The sequence below is a fragment of the Engystomops pustulosus genome, unplaced genomic scaffold (assembly GCF_040894005.1).
Source record: "Engystomops pustulosus unplaced genomic scaffold, aEngPut4.maternal MAT_SCAFFOLD_907, whole genome shotgun sequence".
NCBI lineage: Eukaryota > Metazoa > Chordata > Amphibia > Anura > Leptodactylidae > Engystomops > Engystomops pustulosus.
In genome coordinates this window covers 11845-24695 of record NW_027285786.1, presented here as the reverse complement: position 1 = coordinate 24695, position 12851 = coordinate 11845, and the positions used below count along the sequence as shown (strand labels likewise).

General features: G+C 43.6%; 1 protein-coding gene across 1 annotated transcript; it reads left to right on the top strand.

Moving 5' to 3' along the window:
- Positions 1-5991: 5991 nt before the first annotated feature.
- Positions 5992-12375, top strand: LOC140112584 (C3a anaphylatoxin chemotactic receptor-like; the record flags this gene model as incomplete). The annotated part of the gene is made up of 2 exons (XM_072132568.1): positions 5992-6047; positions 11397-12375. Coding segments are annotated over 2 exons (1035 nt in total), but the record flags the coding sequence as incomplete, so codon positions are not given.
- Positions 12376-12851: the final 476 nt, after the last annotated feature.

Below are 12851 nucleotides of genomic sequence, written 5' to 3'. Positions count from 1 at the left end.
AATCCAGTAATACTTGCAGGTTGCGTGTCTGAAAACAAATGTCAGGTCAGCTCATTTCTACTCGAAGAAGCCTTGTGGGTAAAATGTATTATAATCAGAATATCCTCTAAGATTTACACAATGGACCTCCTGGATGCATTGGGTCAATGTGTGAAGTTTTCAAGTAAAAGATAATTGAATTATTCTTTTATTTTGCTGTTTATGTTATATAAAGTCCTTTTGTAGATTAATAATTATATTCTACAAAAGCATCTACAAGAGCAGTGGTGACAAACCTTTTACAGGCCGAATATCCAAACTACAATTGTAACCCATGAATCTTTTTGCAAAGTGCCGTCACAGATTTCAATCATCTATGTGTCCAGAGGACACCAATCCACTGGTGGAAGGAGAAATACAGATTATTATTGTAGCTTCCCTCCAAGGTCCCCTGAAAAATTGAATCTCCGGGCCTATGGGAGAAGTTCCTGTGGTAATTCAGCTCTATCCATACTTCCTCTTTCCTCCGGCAGTCCCAGAAAGCCTGGGAAGTGTTGCCTTAAAGTAGCTAGCAGAGAATTTCATGAGCTGTCTGGGACTTCAGGAGGAGGTCTTGAGTCCTGTCTGTTGAACCCTGTGCTGGGGTGATGGTCTAAGTGCCCACATAGAGGACTCTGAGTGCCACCTTTGGCACCCATGCCATAGATTCACCACCACTGTACTAGAGGATCCAAGAACACAACATTTATATAAACTATATATGAAAGTTACACAAGTCTTTGCTGGTGGAGGGTAAAACAAGGTTGACATCCAGCACCGGGAGATCCACTTTCTTGGTTAAAATGTTTCTTTTGTTGGTATTTTATTTGTAGTCATCCATAAAATATCTACACAAATGATAATCAGCAATATAAAAGATCATTCCAAAGTGTTTTATGTCCTTAACAAAAAATGGCAATTGTGGAGATATTTTATGGATCACTACAAATAAAATACAAACAATAGAAACATTTTAACCAAAAAGTGGATCTCCCGGTGCCGGATCTTATCCTTCTTTTGCTTGTTTAATATCATACTAGTCCACGTTTAGGATCCATGTAGCAGAGAGCTATCACCTATTTTGGACTTGTCACCTGAAAAAAGATACTATATTATTTTACTTTATTGGTCGTCTATGATAGCATTTGTACTACAACCCAGAATTCTCATCTCCTGTAAGGATCCAGGATAGTATAAAGACGCTTAAATACATAACACTCATCCTCTGCAGCATAGATGTACAGAAACATTTTTTGTCATCTACTGCACTGCCATGATGATAAAGTTATATAATATCCCGTTGTTGTTTTTTTTTTAATTTCTCTAGTAATTTTTTTAAAATGTTTCACATTGTAAATATTAAATAGGATGGCATTAAACATCAACCAATATATATCCTTAAACCACCCCTGTCCTACCACCATTCCACCCCTCCCTGGTCAGAGAAAAAGAAGAAAAAAAAACCCAAAACAAAATAAAAACAAACAAAAAGAAACAAAAAAACCCAACATTTTTTTATTTTCTCTTTTTTTCAATCTTACCCCTTTCTTTCTTTCCCCCTTTCCACTCCTCTACCAACCATTTCTTATGCCACAATTTAATTTTATCAAAATTTTTTAATTTCTCCAGTTGAATCCCCTATTAATTTATCGATGGAGCTCTATGGGATTTCCACCCTAATATCAATAGGTATCTGGACACATATAATGTAGTAGAAATCCTGTTTTTTGTAACCAGGGCCTATCAATTCCCCGATATTTCCTAAAGCCAATACCTCTGATGTATTAGGGATAGCCAAACTCACAGTCTTACATATCTCAGTATGGACCAATTCCCAAAATGTGATCACATGTTTACAGTTCCAGACCATATGGAAAAAGTCAGCATTACTAAGATCACATTTAAGACACTTAACACTGTTAGAAGGTTTGAAAAAAATAATCAATTTAGGGGAATAATACAATCTATAAATTACTTTCAATTGCATTAGCTTATAAGCTTCTGAAACTGTTGAATGTTTGACATTTTGAAAAATTTAAGTCCATTGAAATTCTATTAATGTCCCTATCTCCTTGCACCACTTTATCTTGCTGCCATGTTACACATTTCCCATTATATCATGAGATGAAAGTTTATAGATTTTTGATAGGGTTCTACTTGCACCCTTTAGTTTCTCCAAAACCTCTAATTCTGTATATTTTTTCACTCCTTTCCCTTTAATCGTGTTAACCCTTTATGTCAACCGAAGATATTGAAAATAAGACTTATCCTCTATAACAAATATTTCTTTTAACAGTGAAAATGGCATCAATCTGCCCTCAATAAATATTTGTGCAACAAGATTTTCCCTCTGTCCTGCCAGAATTTAGATCCGTGAAATTGTGTTAATTCCTGTAGGTAAAAATGTGGCCATAACCTCGTGTACGTCGTGCCACTATTAATTACAAATTTATTTTTAAACCACTTCCAAATTTTATCAAAACTCTTACATATTGGAATGCGTGCAAGAATTGGTGACCCCAATAGACCGGATTCTAACAAAACTAAACCATCCTCAGTGTCTAACTCCACTTTTTGTGCTATTGCCCTAATAATTAAAGCATTGTCTCCCACTACCAAAAACAGCAACATGGCAGCAGCAAAGTATCCCAAAAAAATCTGGTAATACCATTCCCCCTGTCCCTCTCCGCTTACAAAGGAATCCATACTTGATCCGAACTCTTTTCCTTCCCCAGATCAACTCATTTAATAATATTTCTATGAGCTTAAAAATTTGTTCCAAATTGGCAATACCGTGATAATATATAATATTTGGGGCAAAATAATCATTTTTATGAGGGCCATCCTATCAACCTGAGATATTGGGAGCTTCATCCAAATTTAGATTTTTTTTTCCTTATCCGTTGAATCAATGGTACCAGGATTTTTTCCACATATACGTTAGGGTCAGAAGATACTTTGATACCAAGATATTCAATGTCCTCATCACTTCTCATCCCTTTCAAACCCCCCTATATTGTTGAAGTTGAAATTATCTAAAAGCAATTTTGTTGATTTTATCCAATTCACCTCAAGTCCAGAAAGGGAACCAAATTCCTTCAACATTTGCATAACTAATGGAACTGTTTTATTTGTTTGATTAAACATAAAAAGCCATGACTAAGAACAGCCAGTCCGTTTGAAACGCGTTGGCCAAGACTATCTGCAGTGGAATTTTAATATTTGCCTAAATAAAGATTATGAGTGACTCCTGACAAGGCTGGATATTGGAATTTTTTCACTCTTTTAATTCCTCCACTGAAATAGCTTTATCTAAAGTATCTCTTTGTTCCCTCTTTAAATCCACCATTTTAGTTTTCTTCAGATATTCCCTAATATTCATCAAATTCATGGATGTATTTGCGGTATATAAGTTTGAAAAGAATTTAACAAATTGCTTTTTAATATCAGATCTATTCCCTGTGATCTTCCCTGTCATGGTTCTTATGGAGTTTATACCTATATTTGGATCTTGACTTTTTATAATTTTTGCAAGGGTTTTCACGGGTTTACCACCTTCATTAAATCTTTTACACCCTATAAAACAAGCTGTGTGCTGAGCTTTGTTATATAAAAAGAGATTATACTTTGTATGTGCTTTATTTAACTCTTCAAAGGACTTTTCACTAATGTCTGTATTGAAATTTGACCTACACTTATTTATATTATTTTTAAGCTCTTCCCCTTCTTTACGTCTCTGTTTCTTACACCAGTGGATCTTATAGTATAAGTGACCACGTATAAATGCTTTTAGTGGGTCCCACTCTGAATGTGCTTTATTCTCATTCCAAAACAAAGTGATCTCTTCCATAATTTTTTTATCATCATTTAATATGGTTAACCAGTATGCATTCACTCTGAAGGGAATAGTGAGGGCCTCCCTATCTCGTCCCGTCCTTAAGTCAACAGTAACTATGTAATGATCTGAGATAGTATTTGGTTAATATTTCATACTACTGATTCTCTCGAAACAGGCGCCTATTAAGCCAATCTCATGACAATTTTTTTACGTGCTGTATCCCCTCTTACCTTCCCCTTTTGTCCAATGGAAACTCTGTCTATTTCTGCATTCATTACACAGGTATAATCGCCACAGGACAGGAGGGGACAATCTTTACATTTTTCCATAAAGACAACAAATTTATGTATGATATCTTGGGAATACGGTGGGGGGATATAAACAAAGGAAAGCACACACCATAATCCTTCAAGAATACCATCCAAGAATATATATTGCCCATATTCATTGACAGCTTGCCATGTTTATAATTATCCAGGGGTGGGCATATTTCAGCGTTGAGCAAGCTGAACCTGAACCTAAATGGAAATATCGGGTCAGCTCATCTCTAATCACATATATTGAGCAGCTTGCAATATACCCCATTTAATTAAGGTTCTTCCTTTAACCATTCATTTTTGGTTCCCACTGTAGGGGACCATAAATGGTTGTGGAGTAGACCACTGGTCCATAGGTCACTTTCCTTATAAGCTCCTGTCCTGCAGCAACAAGGCCATTGGAGCAGCATGGAGCTCTTTGTTTCAACTGCAGAATCCCAGAATGGTTCAACCCTCATCCACACCTTCAGCCCAGAACACCAAGAGCACCCACCCCCCTTCCCAAAGATCATGGCTACTAGAGAGTAATAGCACATCTTCCTAGGCAACAAAACCCTAGGTGTTCAAGGGAGTGGCCACCAGTACTTTTCTTCTACCCACTCTCCCCATTTCAACCCCAAGAGGGTGCAATTGTCACTAATACCCCCTGAAAAATAGAAGGGTTGTGGAAGATAGTGGGACCAGAAGACACTAGATACATCAAGAACATGCGAAGCGCATGGAATCGGGTCGTATATAGGCCTCATCCCATAGACTGCACAGAGATGGTGTTTGCTGAAAAGACAATTGCTGTTTGCTGAACAGGTGCGCCGATTCTGCAGGAAAACTCCATAAGAAGCAGCAGCAACTGCCTCCTACCGGGCTTCATGCTCTGTGCTGCCATAACCCTAGCAGCCAGTAGGGATCTGAGTGTGAGGACGTTATCACCAGGATGTGCAGCCCTGGCACCAAGAAGTTTTACTCTTTAAGATTTTACCCTTTTATGCACTTTAAAGTTTTAAGAAATAACTTATAATGTGTTTAAAAAATAAATATTTTAAGAGCATTTTTTCTGTATAATAACTTGGATAATGTTGTATTAACTAAATAAATCATGAACACAAATAATGATTGTTTCCTGTGATAATTTTATGCACTTAGTAGAAGTGTTGGGTGGGTTGGGTTAGAGATGTTACAGTATATACAGTATATAGATAATAGCAAGGGTCCTGGATATATCCAGAAGATCATCTGCACTCACTGACCAACGGGAGGAAATCCTGGAGGAAAACAAAGGAAAGGTAAAGTAATACACAAAATATTGGACCAAAAATCAGGAATTACAATATGTGATCATGTATTTGGCTTTTTTTTTTCATTCAAATTTTATATCTAAAATGCAACATAAATAAAATACCTAAATTATTAGAATTCAAATATTGAAACGTAAAAGAAATCTGCAGTTGTATCAAACAATTATAATAGTTTATGTAACAGCATAAAAAAAGTTCATTATCAATTGAATTGGATTATATTTCTACAAGAACATTATTTGTATTGAGTGTAGAATTAGAAGAGAATTCAGGTTTGGGACAAGTTCTGTACACGAAGTGCTAGAAGCTTTTCGGGTCCCCGGATGTTTTTGGGATACGGAGCCAATGTATTTTACTGATTCTTTTCTCTAGCCTATAAAAGCTCAGCCATATCTCCGAATGATAGATAAACAATATAAAGTGTACAATGTGGTGACCCCCAACCCCCTACCGCACTATCGTTATGAGGAAACTACATAACACCCGGTTATTATATTTATAATTCATTTTGTTTTCATTTCTATAGTTACAGAGAATGGATCCTGCTGGTTATAACTTGACCTCAACACCGGATTATAATCGGTAGGTTTATATTCCTTTATTCTGTATCAATTACTTCAATATGATGCTTGTCTGTCTGTGATAATCAAGCAAAACTTGTGAACAATTTTGAGAAAAAATGGGGAAGATTCACCATGACAAAAAACCATTAATTTGTATTTTAATTCAAATTATTGCTTCTTTAGGGCAGCGTCATTCATTGCATCTTATACTCTTTAAAAATGTTAAATAGAAATAAAGAAACCTGACTGTCACGGACTAGAACCTCCAGCCTCCATCACATGGCTGCGACATTAAAGGGGTTCTCCAGCTTTCATCAAAATTCTATAGGTGGGCTGGGGGAGCCTTTAAAAAAACAAGTACTTACCACCCCCTGTGCCACCATCCATTACTGCTGCCCCCCCCCTTGTTTGCTAGCAGACATTTGGCACCTCAGCTCTGAACTGCTGGAGCTGGCAGGAGCAGTGAACACATATGCACATATACAATAATATCTATGCACAAAAACAGGTAACCTCAGCCGAAGGCTACAAAGCCAAAAAACGAATAAAACGAGGTCTATTAAAAGGGCTAGCGATTTGGGTAAATTTGAGACATTACACAAGACTTGGCTTCCCTGGGTCACTTTTCGCTCCTCACCCGACATGAGCCCCTGGCTGACTACTGATGTCACTCACTTACCCTCCCCGGCTTTTCCAGTTCCTGTCTTGTCTTTACCCCTATTTCTTTTTTCCCCTCCTCTCTGCCTGGTTTGTTCAAAGCGTTACAGAAGGCCGGGTTAGGCTCCTGAAGGTTGAACATGTTTTAGCTCGTTATTCTATGTTTCCACTCATTGTAAACCATTTACATCACTATGTACTCAATACCCCTGTCACCGTATATAAGACCTGTATCACATACTGGGTTTGGAATACTCTTAGATGCCTGTTAATTTGTGAATGTGTGTCACAGTCTCAGTCTCAGGGGAATAGACAGTGGACTCCCTGGACCACCGCGGGAGATAACAACCTTAGCCGCACCCGGGAGCGGAGTCTAAGTGAACTCCTGGTCTTCGCCAGAGCCCTCCGCAAAGCGGGATGGTCTTGCTGCGGCGGGGAGTCACCAGGTCACTCTGCAGGTGCGACTAGGCCAGCGGTGGTAGCCAAAGTAGGGACACGGGGACCACGGGAAGGCAGGCAGGCAGGACCACGGAAAGCAGGCAGAGAGGACCACGGGAAGGCAGGCAGGACCACGGGAGGCAGGCAGGACCACGGGAAGGCAGGGAGGACCATGGGAAGGCAGGCAGGACCTCGGATGACAGGCAGGACCTCGGATGGCAGGCAGGACCGCCACAGGACACCAGGACCGCCACAGGATTGAAGGAACACGAGAATCACCAGTAACAGGACATGAAGATTCGGCAGGGGATGCTAAGAGTCGCCAGGCTATATAGCCGAGCCAGGAATGCCAGAGCCAATAAGGAGGACGCTGGCCCTTTAAGGCTGGGAGAAGTCCGCGCGCTCCCCCCCTAGTGTCGGGAGTGCACGACTGCAGGGAAGAAGCAGGCCAGAGCCATTAGAGGTAAGTGAGGGCTGGGGGAGCGGGGACCGCGGCAGCAGGCACGGGTGCACCCTCAATCCGTACCGAGGATCGCGGGTGTAACCGTGACAGTACCCCCCCACCCCCTTAGGGCCCCTCTTCTCTTCTTCTTCATCCCGCTGTTCTTCTTTCTTCGCCTCCTCCAATTCTTCTTGGTGATGAGACACATTAGGAGGAGAGAAGGCACCAGGAAGACTTGGGAAGCCGCAGGCTGGGTCGGCTCTAGGCACACCGGAGCAGCCTCAGGGGAGGCCGGTGGAGACTCTGGAGCGGCTTCAGGGGAGGCCAGTGGAGACTCTTGAGCGGCCTCATGGGAGGCCGGTGGAGATTCTGGAGCGGCCTCAGGGGAGGCCGGCGGAGACTCTGGAGCGGCCTCAGGGGAGGCCGGCGGAGACTCTGGAGCGGCCTCAGGGGAGGCCGGCGGAGACTCTGGAGCGGCCTCAGGGGAGGCCGGCGGAGACTCTGGAGCGGCCTCAGGGGAGGCCGGCGGAGACTCTGGAGCGGCCTCATGGGAGGCCGGCGGAGACTCTGGAGCGGCCTCAGGGGAGGCCAGCGGAGACTCTGGAGTGGCCTCAGGGGAGGCCGGAGCAGCTGTGGGAAGCTGCAAAGTCTGGGGCGCCACTGGAGCAGCACTGGCAAGCTGCAGAGGCTGGGGCACCACTGGAGCAGCACTGGCAAGCTGCGGAGTCTGGGGTGCCACTGGAGCAACACTGGCAAGCTGTGGAGGCTGGGGCACCACTGGAGCAGCACTGGTAAGCTGCGGAGTCTCTGGAGCAGCACTGGCAAGCTGCGGAGTCTCTGGAGCAGCAATGGCAAGCTGCAGAGTCTCCGGAGCAGCACTGGCAAGCTGCGGAGCTTCTGGAGCAGCACTGGCAAGCTGCAGAGCCTCTGAAGCAGCACTGGCAAGCTGCGGAGCCTCTGGAGCAGCTGCGGGGAGCTGCGGAGCCACTGGAACAGCTGCGGGGAGCTACGGAGCCACTGGAGCAGCTGCGGGGAGCTGCAGAGCCACTGGAGCAGCTGCGGGGAGCTGCAGAGCCACTGGAGCAGCTGCGGGGAGCTGCAGAGCAACTGCAGCAGCTGCGGGGAGCTGCAAAGGCTTGGGTACCGCTGGAGTAGCTCTGGGAAGCTGCGGAGACACTGGAGCAGCTGCTTGAAGCTGCGGAGACACTGGAGCAGCTGCTTGAAGCTGCGGAGACACTGGAGCAGCTGCGGGAAGCTGCGGAGACACTGGAGCAGCTCTGGGAAGCTGCAAAGGCTTGGGTACTGCTGGAGCAGCTCTGGGAAGCTGCGGAGGCTTGGGCACCGCTGGAGCAGCTCTGGGAAGCTGCAGAGGCCTGGGCACCGCTGGAGCAGCTCTGGGAAGCTGCGGAAGCTTGGACGCCGCTGGAGCAGCTCTAGGAAGCTGCGGAGGCCTGGGCGCCAATGGAGCAGCTCTGGGAAGCTGCGAAGGCTTGGGCACCGCTGGAGCTCTGGGAAGCTGCAGAGTCACAGGAGCAGCTCTGGGAGGCAGTGGAGACATTGGGGACACCAGGACCAAGCTGGACAGGCGAGGGAGACCCGAACTTGAGGTGGTTGAAACCTGGACCGGATTTTTGCCAGGAACTTGGTATGGGAGACCATGTCTGGGTCACAACTATCCAATAGAGGGGTAGCCCAGGCCAGGGCCTCTCCAGAGAGCAGACGTAGATGAACGCCACCTTAGAGCGTTCGGTGGGGTACTGGGAGGATAACAGTTCAAGGTGCTGCGAGCACTGGGAAATAAATCTCCGGCACAATTTGGGGTCGCCATCAAATTTGTCCGGCAAAAGATTTTCGGGTCCAGAAATGGGAGGAGTCAAGGGAGCCTGCTGCTGGGAGGCAATCATCCGAAGAGTGGCAGCGAGTTTGTCCAAGAGTTCCTTTTGGGCAGCAATCTCTTGGGACTGCCGGGCGATGGTGCTATGGAGGTCACTTAGTAGCAGGTACGGATCCTTGACACAGTCCATGGCTTTTGCAGGATACAGGACCTTGGTGGAGTCCATGGCCGGATCTTACTGTCACAGTCTCAGTCTCAGGGGAATAGACAGTGGACTCCCTGGACCACCGAGGGGAGATAACAGCCTTAGACTCACCCGGGAGCGGAGTCTAAGTGAACTCCTGGTCTTCGCCAGAGCCCACCGCAAAGCGGGATGGTCTTGCTGCGGCAGGGAGTCACCAGGTTGCTCCGCGGGTGTGACTAGGCCCACGGTGGCAGCCACGGTAGGGACCACGGGAAGGCAGGCAGGACCACGGGAAGGCAGGCAGGCAGGACCACTGGAAGGCAGGCAGGACCACGGGAAGGCAGGCAGGACCACAGGAAGGCAGGCAGGACCACGGGAAGGCAGGCAGGACCACAGGAAGGCAGGCAGGACCAAGGGAAGGCAGGCAGGCAGGACCTCAGATGGCAGGCAGGACCTCAGATGGCAGACAGGACCGCCACAGGACACCAGGACCGCCACAGGATTGCAGGAACACGGGAATCACCACAGTAACACGGGAGCACACGACTGCAGGGAAGAAGCATGCGGCCTACACGCTGGGAGCCAGAGTGCAGGCCAGAGCCAGGAGAGGTAAGTGAGGGCTGGGGGAGTGGGGACCACGGCAGCAGGCACGAGGTCAACCCTCAATCCGTACCGAGGATCGCGGGTGTAACTGTGACAATGTGCATGATCAATAAAAACCTTATTGATATAAAAGTCTTTTAATACATTTTAAAAATTTTAAACCTTCAGTACGAAAAAAATTGCTCATTTTGCCATTTTCGTATGCTAATAATTTTTTGCAGATGAGATGATGCTTTCATTGCTACCGATTAGCAGGTTGTGTAGCCTTTTAATCACATTTTATAAAAAATTGCAAAATGGTAAAAATGTCAATTTGGAGATTTGGGCTTTATGAGGTTCAACGCTGGAAATAATCATTTTCATATTTTGAAAGATCAAGAATTTTTCTGCCCAAAAGATGTGGAGATACTTGATATGTTTTTGATTTTATTTGTTTTGGGAAAAGGATTTGTAATAAAATAATAATAATAATAAAAAAAATTCTAACTTTTTTGTTTCAAATATAAACTATTTCAGATCCCCTAGGTTACTATAACCCTAGGGAGTCTGACACCATATACTGCATTGCTAATGTACTGCAATATATGGAGAATTTGCTATAGATCTGAGGCTTTACCAGCGATAGTTAAAAGTTTACCACCTGTGATTGGGTTAACATCAATTGTGGATGTACCGTTGTTTTCCGCAACAACCTGCTAGCATGGCAATATCTTAGCCCATGAGAGCTCTCCATACTCCCTTAGTGGAGTTGGGATGTACTAGTATGTCATTAGCCGCTCAGGGGTTAATAAGGTCACTTCTTCTAATAAATTTTTTTTAGCTATTTCACCACATATTCATTTGAGGATCAAAAACCTACCAGACATACAATAAGATGTAGGTCATGTGTATATCTATCACACCTGAGATTTAGAGGCAAATACAAAACATTGATAGGATTTCACAAGAAAATTCTATGATCCGTATGGAACATGTATTGAGGTGTGAAAGATGAGCAGATTAAGGAAGTAAACTTTTTAGGTTTCTAGCGAATATGAAAATTGAAAAAATGATATTTCAAACGTTTATTTTTATTGTGTTTGCGACCAAGAGGTGTAACAAGTCAACAAGAGGGATAAAACGAGCCTCTGGGTCCTGAGATGTTGCTTCTAACCTAGTACACCAATCATTTCCCCCTGAACCTAACTCCTCCCCTATTCTGTCTTCTAAGGTCATTGGCTGAAGAACACGAGGAATGGAGCAATGAAGATTTGTTATTTTATTTCTATGGCCCATATTTAAGAGTCACATCTATTACATTATTCAGCATCATTTTCATTCTGGGGATTATCGGGAATGGATTAGTCATCTGGATTGCCGGATTCAGGATGAAGAAGACAATCAGTGCCGTGTGGTTCCTCAACCTGGCCATCGCGGACTTCCTGTGCTGCGCTTCTCTGCCTCTGCGCTTAGTAATGTTGTTTTATTTGTTCACCTCTAGTGTTTTTGCTACTTGTATTTCTAGCATGATTGTGTTCAGTATAAACATGAGCGCCAGTGTCCTCCTCCTGACGGCCATGAGTGTTGATCGCTGGGTATCGGTCATGTGGCCATTTTGGGCTAAAGTTCACAGAACACAGAAACTACTGAGAATCACTGCAGGAATTATCTGGGTGATGAGTTTTCTCATCTCGGGCTCATTAATTACCATACATTGGTTTGTATTAAATGATTTATCTGAATGGTGTTATGAAGTCCCTTATAAACTCTATTACAGAAAGACAGTTTACCTGATCAAGTTATTTATAATGTTTGTGATCCCTTTCCTCATCATCTTCACCAGTTATGTCACCATTTTCCTTAAACTTCGAAAAACTAAGAGACCCCAGAGATCTCAGAGACCCTACAGGATCATCACCGCTGTTATATTGTGTTTCTTCATCTGTTGGGCTCCGTATTACATTTGGCCACTTACTTTTAACAGAAATACCAATAGATATCAATTCTTTATAGTAAATACTATTATTATCGGCCTGGCTTCTCTGAATAGTTGTATCAACCCAATCATTTATGTTTTTATGGGCCAAGATTTTAGACACGGTTTCCTGAGATCCATCCCCTTCAGGGTTGAAAGGGCTTTAGATGAAAATCCTGATGACTCCAACAGAGAAGGGGAGGATTGTGAACCTACCCCCAACACAGATGTTTAATGTGTACTCCCTTTACCTATGTTGAAGCATCTTAATCCCCCATGATTAAAGACCCCCATGATTTCCTGTCTTGCTTTACAGAGGGGGGAAAGGAGAGACAAACTGCCCCTCCCAGGGCTCCCTGTAACATTCTGTGCAATATACTGGGAAGCCCAAAATATCCGAATTCAGTGAAATAGAAAAATAAGCACACTGACCTTTTTATACTGTTTTTTGTTATTTTTAACCCTCCAATGACCAGGCCAGAAAAGGTTTCAATGACAGAGACATTTCTTACAAATGTTCTTATTTAGTGAATTAAGGGCCACATTTTGTTGTGTTTGGTATCTTAAATTTTTTTTTGCAGAGTTTTTTCATGACACATTGGGCTAAGTTAAAACATTTAAGGACATATTTTCATTTTTATTTTTTGGGGGGCTTAAATTTACAAAAAGTAGAACCAAAGTAACGTACAGTATATAAATATAAAGATTTTT